General features: G+C 52.4%; 1 protein-coding gene across 7 annotated transcripts in view; it reads right to left on the bottom strand.

Annotated features, from left to right (window-relative positions):
* The window catches only part of RGS3 (regulator of G protein signaling 3), a 75,374-nt gene that overhangs the window by 12,463 nt on the left and 39,209 nt on the right, over window positions 1-23,702 (bottom strand). For 5 of the 7 annotated variants that reach the window (XM_079986042.1, XM_079986041.1, XM_079986043.1 and 2 more), the window contains 5 exons: window positions 22,915-22,998; window positions 20,441-20,552; window positions 18,589-18,632; window positions 15,403-15,531; window positions 3,460-4,146 (listed from right to left, as the gene is read on the bottom strand). In XM_079986042.1, the coding sequence (XP_079842168.1) occupies window positions 3,460-4,146; window positions 15,403-15,531; window positions 18,589-18,632; window positions 20,441-20,552; window positions 22,915-22,998 (1,056 nt within the window). Of the gene's footprint in view, window positions 1-3,459; window positions 4,147-7,934; window positions 8,212-15,402; window positions 15,532-18,588; window positions 18,633-20,440; window positions 20,553-22,914; window positions 22,999-23,702 lie in introns of those variants that run through there. The other 2 variants (XM_079986046.1, XM_079986047.1) reach the window with 2 other exon arrangements.

Raw genomic sequence — 23,702 nt, 5'->3', positions numbered from 1 at the left:
TCCGCTCCGGGAGGAAGCTGCCCAGCGAAGCCGGCTTAGCATCGCTGGGCAGCTTCCTCCCGGCATGAAACCCGCCACCCACTGCCGCTGCTCAGCGAACCCTTACCCGGCGTATAAGATGACCCCCGACTTTTTAGAGGATTTTCCGGGGTTAAAAAGTCATCTTATACGCCGGAATCTATGGTAAGGAGGAAGGGGGGGGGGTTGGTAACCAGGTGGGCAGGAGTTGCTGCTGAGGACCAGAGGTGTAGCAAGGTCAGGTCACCCCCCCTCCACCCGTGAGTCCCAAGCCTACCGCTTTGCCATTGCAGCCGCTGCAGCCTTGGGAGTCGTGGGGTGGGGGGCATGCCGAATGTCATCCCCTCCCTCAGGATGACACCCAGTGTGGTCCGCACCCACCGCACCCCCTTGCTCCACCCCTGCTGAGGACCAGGAGTTTTGCAACTGCCTCTTCCCGGCTGAAGGTCAAGGAGCAGAGAAGGGTCACCATGAGACCCCCTTGCCTGCAGTCTAAGCAGCTGAGAGCAGATCTGCCTTCATGACCTCTGCATCCCTCTGGAGAAACCTCCTCCCTCCACCCCCTGCCACCTGGCCAAGGCCTCCAGGAAGTCCCCAGCCAAGCAAGGCATCATGCCAACAGAAAAATCAAGGAAACAGGGAGCGGCTTATAGTGAGCCAGGCCATTGGTCCATCTTCCTCAGTACTGTCTACACAGACTGGCGGCAACGGCTCTTCCAGCTTTGCCTGGAGATGCCAATGAGGATTGAACATGGGACCTTCTGCATGCTAGGCAGATGGTCTACCCTTGAGCAAAGGCCCTGCCCCTGCTGCTGCTCCCCAGCCAACGGCATCCAGAGACAGACTGCCTTTCAATGTGGGAGTTCCATTGAGCTAACAATTGCTCACAGTGCTTGCAACTGGATCTTTCCAGGGGGTGGGGTGGGGGGTGGGGTTAGATCTTCTCCAGATTCCCTGCTTCACCCACTAGCCAACCAGATGTGAGGGCCTTTGTCCTCTCCCCTGAGTGCCCACCAGCAACTGGAGCTCAGGGGACCTTTGGTCTAGATGGGTCTAATCTAGGAAACTTTGCTTTACATCCTAGTTCTAATCGTGGATTTCCTGGCTTTTGGTAAGCCGCACTCTCAGCCTCAGCCTCTCTATCTGAGAAAGGGAGAACGTGGTGACTTGTCTGTGAAGATGATAGAGAAAGATCGCAGAAGGCATTCTGAGGTTTGGAAAGCGGGGTCAAAAACTGCAAACAGCATCCTTATGAAACAGACTGGAAAATGGCTGTTCCTTTTTGTCCGCCATGATGCCTTGGAATGTAAAAAAACATCCTGTAAGCAAAAGGGGGGTGATGGTGGTTGTCAAGCCATTCCAGCAACACACCCCACTGCCACATTCCCAAACAACAGTTTGTGCAAAAGGCTGAAAGAAAGCAACCTCCTGGCCAGTTCACCTCTCCCTCCCATGTCCCAGGCAGCTTTTTTTTGGGGGGGGGGAGGAGGGAGGAAGAGGGAGAGAAGAAAATTCTCCAAAGAAATACTTTTCTAAGGACTTGTTAGCATTTCTCCGCTTGTATGTGCTGTCAAGCCTCCTGTCTCCAACGGAGAGCAGAAGTCAGCTTCTAGCTGCCTCTTAGGAGGGTCACCCAGGGGTGAAGCATGTGCATCTTGGGCAAGCAAATGATAAGAGCCCCCACCAGGAATTCAGGACTAGGCAGCCTCAGCCCTGCAGCTGCCATCAAGCCAGGCTTCCTGCAGCTAATCAGGTTAGATACAGACCAGTTCCTGGCCAAGGGCTCCAAGGAGGCTGAGCTGCAGCAGATGGACCAATCACAAAACAGCAGCTGCAATAATGGACAAAGCGCAGAAGAAGCTCACAGAAGCAGCAGCAGCAGCAGCAGCAGCACATAGCTTCCCTGCCCACCGGCATCCTGGGCAGAAGTACAGCATTGCTCAGTTTGACCTCTCTAGGGTTATGGGTGCAACAAAAAGCGAAAGGACATCTGGTGCCCCACCACTAGTGAGAAGGCCCTCTGCCTGGTTTCCTGTAACCTCACTTCTCGCAATGAGGGAACCAGCAGAAGGCCCTCAGTGCTGGACCTCAGTGTCCAGGTTGAACAATGGAGAGGGGGGAGATGCTCCTTCAGGTATGCAGGGCTGAGGCCATTTAGGGCATCAAAAGGCAGCACCAACACTTTGAATTGTGCTCGGAAACATACTGAGAGCCAATGTAGGTCTTTCAGGACCAGTCTTACATGGTCCCGATGACAGGTCCCAGTCGCCAGTCTAGCTTCCGCATTCTGTTATTAGTCGTAGTTTCTGAGTCACCTTCAAAGGTAGCCCCCCGTAGAGCACATTGCAGTAGTCCAAGCGGGAGATAACCAGAGCATGCACCACTCTGGTGAGACAGTGCGCGGGCAGGTAGGGTCTCAGCCAGCATAGCAGATGGAACTGGTAGACAGCTACCCTGGGCACAGAACTGACCTGTGCCTCCAGGGACAGCTGTGAGTCCAGAATGACTCCCAGGCTGCGCACCTGGTTTATGGGTGCTCCTAGAACTTGGAGATGGCTGCAGAGAAGGATGTCTTGGCTGGGAGCTGCATGTGACCTTAGGGCTCTGAGCAGCACAAGGACTGAACCCAAATGTGCCAGTTATTGGCTTTCCCTAGGAAAGGAATTGCATTTGGAGGGCAGAAACAAGCCTTTCTTCTCTGTCTTAAGAACCAGAAACATTTAAAAAATATAATAGGTAAAGGTAAAGGTACCTCTGCCCGTACGGGCCAGTCTTGACAGACTCTAGGGTTGTGCGCTCATCTCACTCTAGAGGCCGGGAGCCGGCGCTGTCCGTAGACACTTCCGGGTCACATGGCCAGCGTGACGAAACTGCTCTGGCAAACTGGCACCAGAGCAGCACACGGAAACGCCGTTTACCTTCCCGCTATAAAGCGGTACCTATTTATCTACTTGCACTTAAGGGTGCTTTCGAACTGCTAGGTGGGCAGGAGCTGGGACCGAACGACGGGAGCTCACCCCGCCGCGGGGATTCGAACCGCCGACTGTGTGAGGTTTTACCCACAGGTGCTGAGGTTTTACCCACAGCGCCACCCGCATCCCTAATATATATATATATGTGTGTGTGTGTGTGTGTGTGTGTGTGTGTGTGTGTAACAGGTTATTAGAATACTGAACTCTCACTTGGTTAGCTTTCTTTCAGCAAATGAGCCACGAAAGGACAGCAATGAAGAAGGCGGCCCGCTGCCTGAGGCAACAGCATCCTCCATAGCAGGAGCCAGAATTGCCCCTACCCTAGAGGTGGTATAGGCAGCGGCTGGGGGCATGAGACTACCCCAGAACCCACTGCCTGCCTTTCTTGAGGAAAACGCCTTCTGCCCCTATGCCAAGCGCCCCCGCTGTCCCCCAGATTCCCCGCAGGCGATCCCTCTGCGCGCCCTACCTTCCGGTTCCCGACGAAGAGCAGGGTGAGCTGGTGGATGGAGCCCCCGTTCCTGGCCAGCTCCTTCTTGAGTGTCTGGGGGGATGGCAGTGTCCAGCTGGTGCCTGGGCCCTGGGCCTCGGCGTAGTTGAGGCTGGTGTCGGAGGTGAAGCAGTGCCCGCCCCGCGGATCCTGCAGGAGGCTCCCCTCGCTGTGGGTGCGCCGCCGTAGTGAGTTCTGGGCACTCAGGCTACAGGCTGGTGGCTCGCCGGCTGAGGCTTCAAACATGCTGCAGCGCTTCAACTCCCCTCTGCTCAGGTAGGCCTCGTGGCTATCCTCGTCCTCTTCGTCCTCCTCATCTTCCTCCTCCTCTTCCTCCTCCTCTTCTTCTTCCTCCTCCTCCTCCTCCCCAAAGTCTGCTGGGCCATCAAGATCAAATGTGGCGATGGCTGCTGTGTCCTCCAGCCGCAGCTTGGGGATGGCGAAGGCTGTGGGGCTGAGATGGGTCTCTTTGGTCCCTTCCTCCTCCTCCTCGTGCTTCCCAGGGCTGGGGGCCCCCTTCTCCCTGGATCCTGTTGTTGGGGGGTCCTGGGCCACTGCCATTGTCTCCTCCACCGAGTCCTCCCTCATGGCGTGGGCCGTGGGACTTGTTCTGTCCTCCCTTGTGGAGGGCAAGGGCCCTGGCGCTGCAGCCTCTGGCTCGAGCATCTGGGGGAGGGGAAGAAGTAAAGAGGGGAAAAGGGTCAGCCACATGCTGGGGGTAGGGGTAGTGCAGGCACGGGGGTGGGGGTGGGCAGAGGGGCTCAGGTCTAAAACTGCAGCAGCAGGAAGATGGATTTCTCCATCGCAGATGCTTGAGTTGAGATTCCTGCTTTGCAGGGGGGTCTACAATTCTGTGAAGAAGAGGGGCTTGGCATGCCTGGAGACCCAACCTTCTGACCCCTGAGAGGTGTCCATGTCCTTCAAAGAGTCCAGGGAAAGCTGCCGTTTGGGAAGGGAGCAAACCTCTTCTGTTCTAGAGACCACCTACAGAACTATGATCACCCAGCCCACCCCAAGTCACAGCACATTTGGGAACCGGAGCAGAGAAAAATCCGTCATTGCTTGCCTGCGTTCTGCTGGATCGGGACCCAAGATCCTTTACAAAGGGGGAAAGGATGCCAATCTATAAGAAAGCCACCTTTGGCCAAGTCAGACTGCTTGTCTCTTTCCCATGTCTCTGCCCTGCTGCGGCCACAGCCAGAGGCCCCTTCCTCATCACTTGCTGCTACCTGAGAGCCCTTCTTCACCAGAGGCTCCTGTGGGTGGGGTGGGGCCCTCTGGGTGTACTGATGGGGGCTGTGGTCAGTCCAAGACATGTGCAGACATTTGCTTGGGTTTCCCACAGTCCTTAGGAGAGGCTGCACAAGAGCATTTTACAAACGCTCTTTGGGGGGATGGCTGCCCCACCAGAAAAAGGCCCAACAGGAATGAAGAAGTGGGATTGGGAAATATTGGGGGGAGGGATTACATTAAATCCCTTGCAAATTCAGACACAGGGTCTGAAGAGCTAACGATGTGCCTGAGATCTTCCTGAGAAGATCAGGAGCCTCAGTCTCTGCCTTGGAGGGGTCTCCTCGGATGCAAGTTCCAGAATCAAAACAAAGAGCTGCTCTTGACCGACAGGCAGGTAGGTCCACCTAACTCCACTCTGCCTTCACTGACTGGCAGCTGCCCTCTCTTCCCTGCCCTACCCGGCTGGGATCTGGGTCCTCCTGCATGCAAAAGGGATGCTCCCAAAATGCGTTACAGCCCTTTCAGTTGCCTATGGGAAACTGGGACAGCCCTATCCCTGCCCCCTTATCCTGGGCATGTGCAGAGTAAGTGTGGCCACTCTCCAGGCGGTCAGCCTGCAGGCCTGGAAGCAGCCCCCCTGAAGAGAAGAGCAGCCCCGAAGGTGGGTCAGCCTGAGAGGCCATCTTGGTGTCCAATAGAAGTATCCAACAGCCACTAGCCAGGCACCTCCAGGAATCTCACAAGCAGGGCACTAGGCAACCATCACCCCACCCCAGGGCCTGGGACTCAGAGGTAGAGTGCCTCTGGAGATGGATGCTCCATTCTATACTGGTTAGCAACTAGTGACGCCTGCATGATGCAAGAATGGTCTAATCCTCTTTTTAGCCTGGCAGCCATGTGTGGGGTCGGCTGTTGTTGCCTGGCTAGAAGAAGCGGCCAGCAGCTTCTCTGCCTCCCCCACTCCTCAGCCAAGGGCCGATCCTTCTGTAATTCAATCAGGTTGGCCTGCTTGCTTGTGCTTGCCCAGCCCTGACGTCAGAGCAACCAGCTTAGACAAACAGAGGCTGTCTGCTATCACAGCACCACTGTCAGCAGTGAGGGCAGCTGAAATTCTTCCAGGCCACACGTCATGCACCGGGAGCTGCTCTATCAGCCAGAGCCACTTATGAAACCCAGCGACTAGCAAGCAACAGGAGTGGCACTTTGCAGGAGCTGGATAGCTTCATGGGCCAGAGAGCAAGGGCACCTCTGCAGCTGGACGGGGGGCGGGGACTGGCACAGAAGGAGCCTCTGCCTGCTTGCTCTTCAGGGTGCTCTGGGGAAACACACTGCCAATGGGCAAACACCAGGCACCCTATTGGACAGGCAAATCTTGGCTTGGCTAGTAATTTAAGACCAACAACAATTTCCCCCCTCCCCAAATATCTTCTGGCAGATGCAGAGGGTGTACAGAAGCTAAGAAAAGGCAGGAGCTATTCCTGAAGTTTCTGCACTTTCTCAAAACTTAGTGCAAAGGACCCTTCAAAACACTTTGTCCCTTCCCCCCTGACTCCTTCCTCGGGAGAGATTTGGGAGGAAGATGGAGATGGAGGAAAAAAAGGGAAGGGTCTGAGGGAATCTCTCCTTGCTGCTTTCCCTCTTTCCTTGGCTTCTCCAGGGTTTCTCCAAACAGCCATGCAAAGGCGCATTCTGGAAAGGGGTGTGGGGTCAGGGTCTTGCCAGGTGGCAAAGAGTCACTTGCCCTGGCTGAGCAAGGAGGTTGATTTGCAGATGCACACATCTGGTGATGGTGTGCCTTTCACAGGCAGAAAGCCAAGCGGTGCAGTGGTGGAATACAACAATGGGTGCCTGACGTGCACTTAGTAAAATAAAAACAGGACTCTCAAGTGTAACCTAAGCGCTAAGACCAGCTGCCAAGTCCTGAAACTAGCTGGATGGTGGGGGCTTTGGCCCAGCAGAAAAAGCTAAGCAGGATCCAGTATGGTTTCAAATCGGACATGAGACTGTGCATGGAAATCCCTGCATTGCAGGGCGTTGGGCTTGATGACCCTCAGGATTCCTTCCAACTCTACAGTTCTATGATTCCAAGGGAGGATCAGCTGTCCCTGCCTAACATTGCCTCTCCACAGCAGCTCTTTAAGGGATGGAGCCCAGAAATCATTTGTGGCACCCAGGCAACTCCACCAGCAGAGAGTCAATGGTCTTGGGGGATCCCCTGGGCTGTGTTTACTGAGGGAGGGGCATCACGGTGCTTTGCATGCAAGGGATCCCTGGGTTCAAACCCTGGTAGCAATTCTGGTTAAAAAGGAGCAGGCAACAAGTCCTGATGGAAGACACACACACACACACACACAGACACACAATCTCCCATCAGCAGAGTAGGCAACATTGGGCTAATCTGCCCCTGGTTCCTGAATGTTAAATAGACAAACACACACAAAACAAATAAAATCCCCTAAGCCAGGCAGCCCACTTTGTTCGTTAAATAACATCAACATACTCAAACATTAGTGCAATGTGACCAAGTGCTTCCTTTCATCAATTTACATTTTTATATCCTACTTTTAAAACTGCTTCTCAAAGTGGTGCATCTCTCAGCTGAAATGCTGGAGGCTCCGAGGGCATCAACTCCCCTGCCTTGGATAGGGAAGTTTTTAATGTCTGGTGTACTGTATCTTAATTTGATGGAAGCTGCCAGGGGTGGCTGGGGGGGATGGACGGCATATAAGATGATGATGAAGATGATGATGATGATTATTCAGCAGCACTGCAGAAGAAGACAAGAAAGGACTGACCAAAACTCGGGGCTGAAACCAGTGTGAGTGCTACTCAGAGCAGACCCACTGGCCATCTCCATCCATTTGAATGGGTCTACTCTGAATATAACTCACACTGGATACAACCTTTAGTTTATTATTTTTTAAAAAACCAACAAAGCTCAACATCCAGAGAAAGAAGCTGGAATATTTCAGAAGCTCCTCGCTTTCCTAGCAGTGCCCATCTGCCCAGTGGCGTTTCCAGTCCAACCTCCCCCGGCCCCAAGACTCGGCAGCCCGGTGGCTCTCTGTGAGGAAGTAGGTGCTGGTCCACTGCAGACCCCCAGCTACAAAGGACTGCTCTGCTTCCAGCTAATGTTTACTTGCAAGGCAGGAATGAGGCCCCCTGCCTGAATGAGCCCTCAGCTCCTGGGTTCCTTGACCTTATATATCAGAAGCACTTACCCACTTTGTGGCCCAGGCAGGACCCCTCTTCTCCAGCCTGCCGCTCTTACAGGTCACCCTCCCCTCCCCGCAAGGAACCACAACAACAGCAGCACCTTTGGCGGCACCCAGCAGTCTCACCCCGGGGCCAGGCTCTGGCACGGAGACCTCCGTGCAGCCGGCCAAGCCTTCTACGGTTATTAATGGAGAAGCAGAAGCTGCGGTTCCCCAGATAGTGATCCTCAGAGCCTGTCGATCTATTTCTGGCTCTTGTGGGGCTCCCGGGAGCTTCTTGTACCTGACAATAAGGAGGGGGGCGGAAAGTGACCTTCACTATCAACAGGGAAAAGACTCCCTGCCTCTCCCTATCAGAGCAGATGGAAACACACGTGTGTGTGTGTGTGTGTGTGTGTGTGTGTGTGTGTCTAAGACCCAGTCCTGGATCCAGTAGCCATGAAGTCCTAACTGATAGTCTGATTATCATTTATATGACAGCACTGCAGCATATACAGTCAGGAAGATAAACAGCAGCGGATTCCCCTGGAAAATCTGCCCCCCATTTGAGCAGAGGCTGGTTCCATTTACACTGCCTTTTTCAATGCTGCCTTAATTGTTTCCTCCAGTTAAAGGCTCCCCTACTTAGAGATGAGGGGTGCCACAGTTTTTGCACATGCACTTGCACTGCACCATGGGTTTTGTGGTTTTAAGGCTGCATAGAAAATATGCCACACACGGGCATGCAGCAGTTTTGGCACTTCCAAACCTAGTCTGAAAAATTATGGCAAAAGTGGGCTAGCTGAACTAATCCAGCTAATTAAAGACCACCTTGCTCCCGTTTTTACTGTGACTACCTCAGATTAGCATACAGGTATACTGCACTTGAAAACGATTCTCAAATAAGGATCTGGAGAATCAATGTTTTACAGCTGCTGTTTTGAAAAGCAACTGAAAATAATTCCTTTCTGATTTAGTGTCTTATTACACACACACATTAGAAGCCTATTTGCTCAGAGAGATGAGAGCTTCTTTTCCCCAAGACATACAACTAAATGCACTACCCTTTCCACTTGAATTGTAGAGAAAACAGGGGAAACACTTTTGAAAGTCAAGTGGATAATAAGGAAATGGAGGAGGAGGAGGAACTCTGATGGGAGCTGGGAGGTTCCCCACAGTGACTCTGAGGCACCGTCTGCCCTGCCACCTGATGTTCTAACCCCACACTGAAATTCTCTGCCGTTTCCTTCACTTCCTGCAAAGTCCTGAGAGCCCAGCATTAACCTGCTGCTACAGCGGGAAGGTAAACGGCGTTTCCGTGTGCGGCTCTGGCTCTGGCTCTGGCTCTGGCCAGAGCAGCGATGTCACGCTGGCCACGTGACCCGGAAGTGTCTCCGGACAGCGCTGGCCCCTGGCCTCTTAAGTGAGATGGGCGCACAACCCCAGAGTCTGTCAAGACTGGCCCGTACGGGCAGGGGTACCTTTACCTTTACCTTTACTGCTGCAAAAGTATGGGCTGCCACGGTGCCTTTAAGAAATGAAGTACCCAAGAGTGGAATATAAGGCAAATTGGATTTTTGGTAGTTCCGCAAGAGTTTGACTGATGCCCAGTCGCCCAACAACCTAAAATAAGCAGCAGGTTTAGAGGAGGAAGGATTGGCTCCCAGGAGTGCAGGTGGCAGAGCCTGTCAATGGGCCTGAGCTGGATCTGCTCTTTTCTGTATATTATTGTGAGTGTTAAGCTTGGTTTTGATGCTTGTATTAAAGTTTGTTTCTGTAATTTCCTTTGAGTTCATCTTTTCAAAAAAGCAACTAAATAATAATGTTCTTCATTTTGCCAATATTTCCCACATTTCTGTAGCAATTCGCTTGAAAAAAAAATACTGTAAAAATCCACCCGCATTTTAATGCAAATTTCCCATTAATAAACACACATTTTTAATATACACATTTTTGCAAGCTATACCCCCCCAACACAATGCAATTCTGTATATATTGTTTGGCTGGAGAACTGCATCTTACTATTTGTGGGAACTGCAATTTTATGTTGGCTTGAGAAAGGTGAATCAGGCAGCTCCTTACTGAAACACAATCAGATCTCTCCACCATCGCTCCTGAGCCCACCAGTGGCCAATTCTGGGCTATGGGCTGGTCTGTGGCTGCTTTGTGTCATCATCGAACCAGGGGGCCCCCCACTCTCCTCCCCACAGACAGGCGGGGCAGGAATTAGTGGGCTAGTTGAAAGCATGAATCTTCCTGGAGATCAGGTCCAATTAACAGGGGCTCTGCTTTTCAAATGGAGGTTAATCCACTGTCTGTTTAATCACGCCAATTAATCCATCCCTGCTCATTGAATTTGACAGAGAAGGTGATGAAATACTGAGGAGGAGGGGGGATTCAGCGAGGGGCAAGGGAGAGACGTCTGGACATGTCCAAGGATGTTTTGCAAAGGGCTGCACAGCTGTCTTCCTTTTCACATCTCACAAGAACTCAAACAACCTTAGGAACACAACAATTCTTCCACGGATTTGCCCAATTCTTTCCCCAACCCCAAAGCCATTTAAACTAGCAGCAACCTCCATGTTTAGAAATTATAAACAAATGAAGGCTGAAAAATGTGTTCTGTGTCGGTCTGCAAGTACATTCCCCCACCCACCCACCCACCCACTGATGAACCCGGCACCTGAATTGTGCAAGGGGGTGTGCATGTGGGAGTGTGTCCCCCCCATCCCTAGCAACTATCCCGTGGTTCTGTGGGCCATTTTGGTCCTGATCATAAAACCGTAGAGTTGGAAGGGTCCAGGGGGGCTCTGGGGTTGGCAACCTCCTGCCAATGCCATCAGCATCCATGACAGGTGTCCATCCAACCTCTGCTTAACAATCTCTAAGGAAGGAGAGTTCCCCAGCTTCCTAGGGAGTGATGGTAAAGATAGGATAGGCCAGGAAGCACCGCTTTTACACTTACCGGTATACACACACACAGAGAGAGAGGAATACACCCACAGTTTCTACTTATTTAACATCTAGAGCAGTTCCACAGCTGCTCTCAGAGCTGTGCAGCCCCTCTTTCACAGCCAGAGAGCTGGCGGGAAGCCTTCTTCCCCTCACGATGTTTACCCAGCAGCAGCAGCAGCAGCATCCCTCGGCTGAGACAGCAGCCCTTCCTGTGCACCCAGCTCCTGGCTCCTCTGAACCAGCTGAAGTGCTTAATTGCACCATGGACTCACCTATCATTACGAGAGGCTCAAAAGCAAATAAACAAGGCTCCGGCTGCGGAAGCAAACAGAGCTGGTCAAGTTCCAACACGCCTCAGTGGCTCACCGGGAGCCAGTGGCCTTTGGGTCTTTGGGGAAGGAGGACTCTGGCATGTAAACACCTTCCTTCTCCTCCTTCTCCTCCTGCTGCAGTGGCTGCCCATGGATGGCTTTGCCCTCAAACATGCCCACGGCAACACAAGATGTCACTGTCGACATGTTGACATTAAGGTGGAATGGAAATCTCACCATCCACATCTTTCCAGTGAGCACAATCGAGGCCAATGAGGATGATGATGATGATGCAACTCTGATTCCACATGGGAAACGGCAGAGGCCTTAGGAGGGAGATTTCCATACCCTTCAAGTTGTTCACATTTCACAAGGACAGCCCCCTTTTTTCTAGTCCCAGGCATTTCGCCGCCTCTTGCACTGCCTTGTTAAAACTGGGAGCCAGTGTGGTGTAGTGGTTCAAGTGTTGGGCCAGGACCTGGGAGAGACCAGGGTTCAAATCTCCCCCACTTGGCCATGAAGCTCATTGGGTGAGCCTGGGGGCCAGCCACCACCTCTCAGCCTACTCTACCTCACAGTGTTGTTGGGGGACATTAAATGAGGAGGGGGAAGAACCACGGATGCCACCACAAATGCAAGTGCACAACCAACAACACCCTCCGCAGCGGCTGGGAGGCTGAAGTCTAGGCTGGGCAGCTGGCAACAGGCTGTGGGACGCTCTGTTTTTCTGCGACCTCATCTGTCCCTTCTGCATCACGGCCGTTGTTTTTGTAACAAAAATTATGCAAGGTGCGTTAAGGGACTGGAATGGGAGCAGAAGTGACTTCTGTGGTGAGCAACGGATGGGATGTTCGTAACTTCTAATGTTTTTCCATTGCATAACACTCAACAGACAAAACCGAGGATGCTCACAGCCATACGCTGAATTTCACTGGTGAAAATCAAAGCATCCTTTGCTCACCTCTTCACACAATTTAAGGAAGCTTCAAAGGATACAGGCCCTCACAATCTAAGCACCTGTACTTATTCTGCAAAACAGCCATAATTGGAGAGAGGCAGTCCTTGAGGTATTGCGATCCTAAGCCAGTTAAGGCTTTATATGTCAAAACCAGCACTTTGAATTGGACCTGGAAACTAATTGGCCGGCAATGCAGTCGGGTCAGGATTGATGTTATATGCTCAAACCGCCTTGCCCCAGTTTCCTCACACAGCACAATTAAAAAAAAATTCTCAGCAGGGAGACAAAACAGTGGCAAATGTTTAATTTCTACCTGTTGGGCTGCTGTTAAAGCACAACAGCAGAACCAGTGCAGAAAAGTGGGCAACCTTACAGTTTTTCTTCCGAGTCCTGCTGTTTGTTTTTTTGAAAAAGTAACACCACAGAAATAATTTGCAGACTCTTGTAATTTAACAGGAGGGACTAGGCTAAGCCCTCCCCTTTCCACTCCCAGTCCTTGAGATCACACTCTCAGCTCAGCACGAACTGGTCCAAAACAACCACACCTGCATGTGAACACACCCAAACACAGTGGATTCTGCACTCACCCCCAGTAACACAGACCAGGTTTGCCCTCTTGGCCATTCATTGCAAAATTACGTCCGCCCTTCCTAACCACCCTAGAAGGAAGCTTCACTGGGGATGGGAAGCGGTTACTCGCAATGTTTCAAAATTTCTCATCCCAAATGAAAACTCTCAAGGCAGCACACAAACAGCTGTCAACAAACTGCAATCGAACACATTCATATTAAAGCACTGGAGAGGAGCAACTGAAACATGCATGAAGGTTAGAAGCAGCCAGAGAGAAAGGAAGCCTTGTTCTCCCATAGCCCGGAGCAACATATGCTCTTCACACCCGCCCAGCAGCTGTGCCAGCCCTGCTCAGGCACAGTTCACCCTCATTGCTAAAAGCCAGAATACCCACCAGAGATCAATCAGGCCCTTCTTGGAGTGGGCAGAAAGCAGGGCAGAAGCACCGCCGTTGCCTCCGAGGCTGCCACGTGGCCTCTCCTCACTCCCTCTGAGGTGGGCAGAGAGGCAGAGGGGTCTGGCGCTGCTGACCAGGCGCCAGGTGCCTACCTCGCAGGTGGGCTAGAGCCACGAAGGGAGGCAGAGGCCCTCCCGCTGGCTGCTCTGCCTCTCCTTTCTGTGGGGAGCATCTCTCCTTGGCTGGGAGTGAGCTAGGGACACTCACACAAGATTTCATTGTCCTCCCTAAATCACTTCGTCATTGGATTAAGCATTCGTCAGGACCTTTGCCAGAAAGCAGCCAATTCAAATTATGCTCATAGCGCCAGATGCCCAATTGATCTTGGCTGCCCAGAGGCAGGCACTGCTTGCTTGCTCCCTCCCTCCCTGGAAACAAAAGCAAGGCTTTCAGGGCAGGCCTGGCTTGAGGAAGCAAAGCCCTCAGGTTGCCCAGCCAGGGGTTGCAGTGGACACCAGCCCCTCCCTGCCCAGGGGGCAACCTTCCCTTGGCAGCCCAGCTGAGCACCTGCTGCAACCAGGAAACAGGCTGCAGAGGAAGGAACTTGGATGCCATCCCTTCTCCCCTGGCAGGATTCCCATGCCTTCAACAGTGGCACAGTGGGAGGGAAATCAACAGGTGAGACCTTGCTCATTTCTGTGCAGAATGTGCTTTGTCTGTTGAATTTCTGCCGGAGCAGTAAGCATGAAAAGCATGGGAGGTCTGCCAAGGAAAAATAAGAAGCAGCCTCCTCCTCTGAAGCAGGGAGGTGTGGTTTTCCCCAAAGACAGTAAAGTGGTCCAGGGAACAAGGAGATAGCAGGACAGAAGCTGCCCGATTCCCAAGATGCACTGGAGGATGTAGTGTCCGGGGAGAGGGGAGGGAGAGGCTTTCAGAAGCAGGTGGGTGGGTGGGGGTTGGTGTTCGTTATCAACCCCCAACTACTCTCTGAGTCCCTGAGGGCTGCAGTCTATTCCTCTGTACCCAGGCAGAACTTTCAATCCCCGTGGGAAGAAACCCCCCCCCCCGCCCTGCCCTTCTAGCAGCAGCAGCAGCAGCAGCAAGATTGAGCCTTTCTCTTGGCTTCTGCTGCTTCTGTGGAGGAGAGGGCAACCCAGAGTTCTTGGTCCTGTCAGATATAAGGAACTTCCAGGTCCAAATGCAGTCAAGCTTTGAATGCCAGCAACTGGCAGGGCAAACGGGGAGGAGGGCAGCTGCCCCTATGCACAGCTGGTGGGCTTCCCCCCCAAACTGCACAGACTTCTGCATCCACTGGCAGAACTGCGGCCTCTGCCCACCCTTGGTGTTGTGTTGCGCCTCCAAGAAGCTACCAGCCACCAGGGGCCTTTGGGGAAAACAACTCTCTAACGATTAGCAGGCACTGAGAAGGCAACAGTTAGTCATTGCAGGCCATTAGCAAGCAAGCAAGGAAGACACAGTCACTGAGCAGCCATCACAAGATTTCCTTTTGCTATCCAAGATCCCCTTAACCAGGGGTCAGCAACCTTTTTCAGCTGTGGGCCAGTCCACCATCCCTTAGACCATGTGGTGGGCCGGACTATATTTTGAAAAAAATAATGAACAAATTCCTATGCCCCACAAATAACTGAGAGATGCATTTTAAATAAAAGCACACATTCTGTGGGAGGCAGTGGAAGACAGGAGTGCCTGGCATGCTCTGGTCCAGGGGGTCACGAAGAGTCGGACACGACTAAACGACTAAACAACAACAACGAAAACACCAGGCAGGCCCCACAAATAACCCAGAGATGCATTTTAAATAAAAGAACACATTCTACTCATGTAAAAACTGATTCCCGGACTGTCTGCAGGCGGGATTGAGAAAGCAATCGGGCCGCATCCAGCCCCCTGGCCGTAGGTTGCCTACTCTTGCCCTTAACTAACCTGCTGTGCATCAGTTAATAGTTCCCCTCCCTTACTCCAGGCACCTCCAGACAGGGCTGGGAGAGGCTCCTACCTGAAACCCTGGAGAGCTGCTGCCAGTCAGTGTGGACAGTACTGAGCAAGGTGGTCTGACTCACCATAAAGGCAGCTTCCTATGTACTGCTATAAAAAACACAGCCAATCCCAATTTGTTTCTACAACAGTACTGCAATTGATCTATGCCTTTAGTTGACTGATCTACCAGTTGACTGAACTTCAGGTTTCTTTTGAGGGGGTGGGGGTTTCAAAATTTGGAAGGGTAGGTGGTGGTAGTGATGCGGGCCCCTCTCAGCACACCTCCCTCCCTCCCCGGCTGCTTACCTTGCTCTCGGCCGGAGGAGCTGTGGGGGTCGTGGGTTGCTGCTTGGAGATGCTGTCGGCCAGGCACCAGCAGACTCTCTTCTTCTGCTCCTGGGAGTGAGCCTCCAAGCTGAGCACGCACTCCAGCTTCTAGGGACACAGAAGGACACCTGCCCTTAGCCAGACCCTGGAGCCAAGCCCTGGGCCCATAAGCCGGCCTCCTTCTCCGAAGGCAACATCCGCATCGTGGTCCCTCCGAGCAAAGGAGCCCTCATAGCGGCTTATGCCCAGCACGCCTGAGAGACACAGAGGCTGCTCATGCCTCTGTCCAAGGAGGTCCCTGTGCTGGGCTCTGGCAACAAGAGAATAGGCATGCCCAAGGGCTGCCCCCCAGCAGTGCAGCTCCCCTCCCACCAGAGACTTGCTAAAATCCAAGACTGAAGACCTTGCTGAGGCTCTTGTGTTGCCCCGGCAGGAAAGGGAGATGGAAGTCTGGTGAACCAGGCCTACTTTTCACTCTGCTCACCGGTTACCTTGCTGAACAATCACGATGGGCCAGGCTGTCAAGCGACCCTCCACAGAGCTTTCTTCCTGCTTTACAGCCCCCTTTTCCCTCGACGGCAAGGCAGACGTCACTGCTGCCACCCGTCTTTCAGCTAAAAGGCTCCTTGGCTAGGAAACTGACTGGCAGGGTCAAAACAAAATAAAAGAAAAAAAAAATTCCTTCCAGTAGCACCTTAAAGACCAACTAAGTTAGTTCTAGGTATGAGCTTTCGTGTGCATGCACACTTCTTCAGATACACTGGCAGGGATTTATCATCCACTTACAAGGTTGCCCTCAGCGCCACAGGGGCTGCTGAGACAAAGCGCCACGGCAGCTTGTCGCCAGGCGGGCACAGTTTAATTGTATCATAGTTGGGGGGGGTTGTGCCTGTGTGCTTTACCGACACTTCGTCTTGCTACCCTTTTAGCAGGATGTGCAAGCTCTGATGGGCAGAATGTTGCAGTGACAAGTAGTTCACTCATTTATTTAGGGACCCCACATCCTGACAAGTCCCCAAAGTCTTCTGCAGCACCCATGTGTCTCCTTTGCCTTGAACACCTTTGCCCCTCTGACTTGCAGCAGCTGCACAGGAAGTTTAAAAGGAGCCCTGTGGGGCCCCAGAACACTTGCCACAAGGGTGGCAGTGGGAGGAATTAAGGGTCATTTAGCAGGAAGACCATGGCCTGGCTTTGCCCCCTCCCCTCCTCCCCACCCTTGCTTTTTCAAAACTCGGATTGCTTCTGACTTTCTGCAGCCACAACATGCCCAGCATGGAGGTCTGTCTGAATTGGCCCAAGCCTCACCATGGAGGGCAGACTGCTCAGAGCGCACCTCCCTGGCCTCCTGCAGGAGCAGAATGCCCAGAGGGGCATCGCAAGGTTCTCTCTGTGGCATGAGACACAGATGTTGTTGTTGCTGCTGCTGCTGCTGCCAACTCAACAAAGTTACAGCTCTGTGCGCAGCAACACAGGCTTCTTTTTAGCCCGACCCATAGCATTAGTCTTCAAATCCAGACCAAAGCTTACCTGACAGGCAGAACAGCACCTAGTCCTGAGAGGATAAGCCCCTGCGCTCTACAGCCATGTGGGCGGAACATGAGGCAGAAACAGCGCCATGAAGGATTGCAAGAGAGGAGCCTCCTCTATGTGGAAGGGACATGTGCGTGCTCAGCCAGCTCTGCCCTCTGCACGCTTGTGTCTCTCGGAGCAGGAGGAGAGGGTGAATTACGGGAAATCAGTTCAGGCTAACTAGGCATAATGCCGGCTGGGCAGGGGGCAGGATTGGCTGTGCTGCTGTTGCAGCGAATGAATACACCATTTGCGCAGCTCACCACCAGAATGTGCCCCAAGAGGCATCTGAAAAGACGTTTGCAAGTGCTCTCCATCAAGAGCAATTCAGGAGCCCATCTCCTAATCCCACAGCTAATGGGATTAATGGCTTGCAACTCAATTCGATCAGGGCTGGGCGGGAGATGGGAACGCTGTGCAAACACTGCTAGCCACACGGGGTGACAAGATGGTTCTGCGGTGCTTTTTCCCTACGTGGGTGTACACAACCCCTCCACAAACCCCGGAGGGCAGGAGGTTCTGTGACCAACAGACAGCACTTGGCACTGGGGCTGAAACACACACACTCTCTCTCTCTCCTCTCCCACACACACACACACACCATGTTTAGATTTTGCCTTTGCCAAATTTATTCCAGGTGAGGCTCACATTTCTCCCTCTGAATTAAAATGGAGGGAGGTGCCCAGGAAAGGGTATGAGGGCAACAGTGACACCCGTCCCTTCCTATGAACATGCCCTTAAGCATTTCGGTGTCTCATATGCACAGTGTTAGGATCATTCCCTGCATTTCCACATCAGTTTCTGACATTAAAAGGGGAGTGGGGAGCCCTGCTGAAAATTAATTACCATGTTTGTGTGAATTTTTTCACATTCACATATCTCTGCACGCAAGTTTGCCTAACAGACACACTTTTGCAAAATAATTCCCCTTATTTTTGTATCTGATGTTCGCTTTTATACACATGCATGTTTGTATACATTCCTTGACTGGAAAACTGCATTGCAAAAGTGGAAGAAGAGGGAGTTGGGAAGGGTAGCTGAGTTTCCATTCATCCATTGCTCTGGAAAGTGTGGATTAGGTTATATTCCCCTTTAAATCCCCTTTAAAAGCTGATTAGACTTTCTCCCTTCTCCTTCACTTCCAGGGACTCTTGACGGGAGAAATCCAAAAACAGAGGCTCATCCAGAGACACAACAGACTACCTCTTCCGAGGGAGAGAGAATGCTGATCTTCCGTTTGCCCCGTGTGTAGGAGGCCTGGGTCCAAATGCTTTCCTGCTTGTCCCATGATTTCCAGGCATGGGTCCAAGTGGTTTTGCCTTTGCTCTGTCGTTTCCCCCTGGAAAACCCACTTTTTAGAGCTAAATTGGTGCAAACATATATCCGGAGAAAACCCAAATGACATTTGCTTCAATTCAGTGGTAAAAATGAGGTTTCCCTGGAAGATGTTTCCCCAGCCAGCTCACCTTCTGCCCCACCCCCACCCCCACTTAGTTTTCTGGAGGGCCAGCTTCTGCCCCAGACAGGTGGAAGTGCTTCAGGCATTTGGCAAGAGATTACAGAACACAGGGTGGTTGTGCTCTGTCCAATGCTCACCTCAGCCAGGTAGAGGATGCAGAACTTCAAATCCTCTGAAGCAGCTGCAAGTGAAGCAGATCAGAAGAATTTAGCTTTCCCACGACTCTGAAGAGGCTCCCACAAGCAAAATGCCTTTTTTTCTTCTCCCTGGCAACTGAACAGCTGAGCTTGGCTTCCTATCTGCTTTTGTTTGCTTTCAGCAAAAAGGAAAGAGATGGAGGAGAGCAGGAAGGATATGAAGGATTTGGGAATAACTGACTGTTAATTGGGGAAAGGAGGAAAAGTAAAATTACATTATATTAAGACAATTTACAGGACAAAAATTTTACAAGAGGGAAAGGATTTGCTGAAATAGACAATTGAACTAGAATACAAAAAAGGGAGGTGTGAGGTCAAGGAAACAAGCTAATGAAAGAACAGAAAGGAGATTTGATGCTTCCCCCCCCCCCCATTTTGTTCTTGTTTAATGGGTTTTATTTTTCTGGTTTTTTTTCTCCTTTTTTATATATTGTGGTGTGTTGCTTGGTTTTTGTCTAACGTGGTATGTTCATTTTTTCTTTTTGAAATTCTTGAAACTTTAATAAATATCATTTTTTAAAAACAAGAGAGATGTAGAGTTTCTCAGCCCTCAGAAGCAAAGCTCTCACATATGCAGAGACAAAGAAGCGGCCTCAGGCAGCATCACAAGCTCTCTCCTCACAGGAGCTCGGCTCCAGCACCTCTCAGGTGGGCGCCATTGCCGTTCTAAGAGAATAAGGGAGAAGTTCACGATGAGCTCCAGCACCTCTTTTTCTAGAAAAATAGCACCAGGCATGACAGGCAGAGAGAATTCACACAGCCTCCTAATACTTGGTTTAGCAGGTCAGTGCTAAGTCCAGGAGTGACAAAAGGAATTCCTTCTGTGCTCAACTCAGTCCTGCAATTGGTGGCCACAGCCCTCGATCACAGGGTGGGGCGGGGCTTTAAGGGAAAGAGGTGGGTGAATACAGGGTGGCAGAGGAGAGGTCTGTCCATGGTTGTGGGCCACGACAGCAGCTTGCAGGGAGACAGATCTGGGTGAAACCTCACTGGATGACACAGTCCTTACCTTATCTCTCACCCTAAACTTGTTGAAATAATATTTGGGGTGGGAGGGGGAGAGAAATCATGTACATCGCCTTGAGTTCCATGAAGGAAGGCAAGATTTAAAGCAAAACGTAAATATATAAAAATAAATGGAGCCTCCATGTACTTAGGCAGTGTACTTTGAACACCAGTTGCTGTAAAGCAGGAGTCAGCAACCTTTTTCAGCCGTGGGCCGGTCCACTGTCCCTCAGACCATGTGGTGGGCTGGACTATATTTTGAAAAAATAATAATGAATGAATTCCTATGCCCCACAAATAACCCAGAGATGCATTTGAAATAAAAGGACACATTCCACTCATGTAAAAACACGCTGATTCCCGGACCGTCTGTGGGCTGGACTGAGAAGGCGATTGGGCTGGATCCAGCCCCCAGGCCTTAGTTTCCCTACCCATGCCTTAAGTCAGGGGTCAGCAAACTTTTTCAGCAGGGGGCAGGTCCACTATCCCTCAGACCTTGTGGGGGGTCAGACTATATTTTGGAAAAAAATAAGAATGAACGAATTCCTATGCCCCAGAAATAACCCAGAGATGCATTTTAAATCAAATGACACATTCTACTCATGTAAAAACACGCTGATTCCCGGACTGCATCCGGCCCCCGAGCCTTAGGTTGCCTACCCCTTCTGTAAAGCAATCAGGAGAGGGCTGCATATCTTTGCTCTCAGCCCACTTCCTGGAGGAACAGAGGTGCCCTGACACCTGCAGATGTCGTGTCCTTTCTTAACCCCCTGCTGCCACAACTCACCTTCTTGCACTCTGACATCCTTCAGGTAGAGGGGGTTTCGGAGGACATTGCACCGTCCCGGCTCATCCTCCTTGGTGAAGAGCAGCAAGTCTGAGTAGATGAAGAGAGTCACCTGGGAAAGGTGGGAAGAGGACGGGGGTGGGGGTCACTTGAGGCAGGCAGAGCCACCCAGCTTTGGTGGAAGTGGCAAAAGGTGGGAGAATAAGCCAGGCCTAACACTGGGCTGAGCTGAGCCCAACTCCTGATTGGGGGTGCAGATCAACATCAGATTGATCAGCTGAGGGCAGGGGTGGGACAAGGACACCTTCTGCACAGGTCAGCCAGGAGGGGGTGCTGTGTGCCTTTGTGTGTGGCATCACCCACTACTGGCATGCAGCTCTCAGGAGACTGGCCAAAAAAAAGAGCTTGGTTGCTTCAACACTACAGTGAATGGGCCGGCCAAAGAGCAATTACTTTTAATAGATCTAGGAAGAGCATTTGCCTATAAACTCCCCGTGTGAGTTGTTAAGCTGATCAACTGATTGATCCGTCTGACGGCCAGTGTAGGAAGGAGGATGCCAGGCTAGGTTTGGGGGGTCTTCTGAGGCTTAGCTTCCAACTATCTGTCCCTCCGCTTAGCATCCCAGAGGCTCCTTCCTATGGCCCCAATGGCATTGTCAGGAGGTTGCCGACACAAGAGCCCCCTGGACTCTCCTTCTCTCATCAGAGATGGTAGGGTTCCAGGCCAAGGGCCTCCTGTAGCACACAGCAGTGGAAACCCGGGACCAAGATCTCAGCAGATTGTGACTATAGGAACCACCGTCAAGTCTAGACAGGATGTGGCTCAAGCCAGAATCAGGATTTGGCGGAAGGACTGGCTTTGGCATGGCTCCCTCCACGGCCACCCGCCATCTTCTCCCCGCTCTTAAAGAAAAGAATCCTTTGGTGGCATCTTCAGCTCATTTACTTTTACGCCCTTTCTGAGCAAAGCCCTGGAAGCACCTGAAGGCCATCAGGCCAGAAGCACCAGCTCAGTTTGCCCTCTAGGGACATACAACGTACAGTACATCACAGACAAATTCAGGAACAATACCAAAACCATCATCATTTCCCTCTGGGAGAGAAGACACCAGCCAAAGCCCCCGGCCTGCACCAGAGGCAGAAGCAGGCAGAAGGCAAGTGGCCCAAAGGGAGAACCACACCCCACAGAAGGCGTGCCCACTTCCATGAAAGGCCCGTTTCCTGCCCCTGCTCTCCACTCGCAGCAGGGCCTCCTCCTCCTCCTCGGAAGAGAGGGGTGGCCGCCATCCTCTCCCACTCTGTCATGCCTGCCAGAGGGATCCCCTGTCATCCTCCTGGGCCTCATGGCTCTTGCATGCAAGGGGTTGGGGTGGATTCCCCACTTCCTACTGGAAAGCCCTCTCTGCACGCAGGAAGCAAGCGACCAAGCAAGTGCCTCAGGACAAAGGTGTCCACCCCCCTGACACACTGCCTATCTACATGCGGGGAATTTCTTTCTTTTTTAATGCAGGGTGGGGGAAGCATACAAATGTGTGTACATTTAACATTAGCAGAGTTGGATAGACAAGGTGGGGGTTAGAAGAGGTGGCAACCTCCCCTCCCCTCCCCTCCCCCCGCGAAGCTTCCAGGGGCAGCCTGGTGCACAAACGTTTGGTGGGCAAAGGCTTTGCCTGGCATGGGGACAGGGAGGCAGGAGAAGTGATGTCCCTCTGCTTCTTCTGCTGTTGCAAAATGTCCAGGAGCAGAGCAGTGTTTGTCAAAAAAAGTGCCCGGTACAGCCCAACTATCTTCGAGGAGCCCCCCAGCAGCCACAAAGAAGGGCTGGCAGAGACTTCACACAAACAACTTTTTTGCAATCTCAAACAAGGCAGCAGAACCAGATTTGTTGAAGCCCATATGTAGGGCGGGGGGGGGGTAGAGGGGGTCCACGCTTGACAGACCTGATGTGCAATGCTTGGCACTGCTTGCTGGTGGGTGGCTAATTCCTCTGTACCCCGCCCCCCAAATTCCTGCTTCCGGTCTCCTTAAGATGATCTCAGCAGCACACAGAAATTGATGAGCCCACCAAAGAGTCCTGGCGCTGAAGTGATGGCTGGAGACGTCCCCTGGGCTGGTGGCAAAGCACAGCAGCAGCACCAGGGAAGAGGGTGAGGCAGGAGCAGGAAGCTCCTCCCAGCTCTGGCCTTGGGGAACCAGCACTTCTTGGGGGGCTACCTGAGGAGATCCAGCCACCTCAGCCCAAAGACATGCCAGACCTCTTATGCCCCATTTCAGTGCTTCTGCTGCCAAAGGAGTGGGGGCACATTTGCCCCGGCAGATTCCCCACTTTGCCCCATCTTCATGTTTCTGGAGGTGGGCTCCAGCATCCCGCTGACAGCAGAGGAGGCAAGAGGGGGCCTTGGCTTCCTTTGTCATCAGCAAGCAGACACCACCTGACACAATTCACCAGTACCAACAAGCGCCCAGAGCCTCACCTTGGTCGGTCTGTTCCGTGTCTCGTGAAGGAGAAGCTCTTCTGACAGCAGCAGTGTCCGGGCTGGATTACAGAGGTCCAGAGGCTGAAAGGAAGAGGAGGAGGAGGAGGAGGAGGAGGAGGAGGAGGAGGAGGAGGAGGAGGAGGAGGAAGAGGAAGAGAAGGAGGGAGGCACACCTGGGACTTGAGTCTGAAGAACAATGTCAGCCCTCCTGAGAGCCCCACCAACCTCCTCTTTGCAGAGAGGCTGGGAAGCCCCTGATAACAAACCGGATCTTGCAGGTGGAAAGTCCAGCAGAGGGAAAACAAGATGCCTTTGAGGGCTCGGTGTGGGCGGGCCGGGTTGTGTATGAGTGTGTGATGGCTCCTTGCAACCCCAACCCCAACACCTACATCACATACAGGAACTATAAAAAGATCTCTCACACTCTGCCCCTGTGTGTGGTTATCACTGTTGAGCTGCAGCAGCCACAACAGTGACTGAAAGCGATCAGGGGGAGTATGGAAGAGGCATGTGGGAGGCAGGAGATGCTTGCTGTGAGAGGGGTGTGAGTGTGGAGGGCACAAGAGAGGAGAGGCGAGAGGCCCACAGCTGCCAGCCACCAATGGCCACCAATGCTCTCCTCTCCTCAAAGCCCCTGAACATCTCAGAGTGAGGCTGGGCACAGGGAAGATCCTCCCTTGCCAAGGTGCACAGATGCTGCCACGCTGGCCATTTCTGCCCATAGCTATGGCCACATCAAGGTTCGGGGTGGGGGTGGGGAGGCAAGAGGCTAAGACAAGTGCATG

Source organism: Podarcis cretensis (genome assembly GCF_951804945.1).
Source record: "Podarcis cretensis genome assembly, chromosome: 1".
NCBI classification, from domain to species: Eukaryota; Metazoa; Chordata; class Lepidosauria; order Squamata; family Lacertidae; genus Podarcis; species Podarcis cretensis.
The sequence above is the reverse complement of the archived record's forward strand: the minus strand, read 5'-3'. Positions and strand labels throughout refer to the sequence as shown.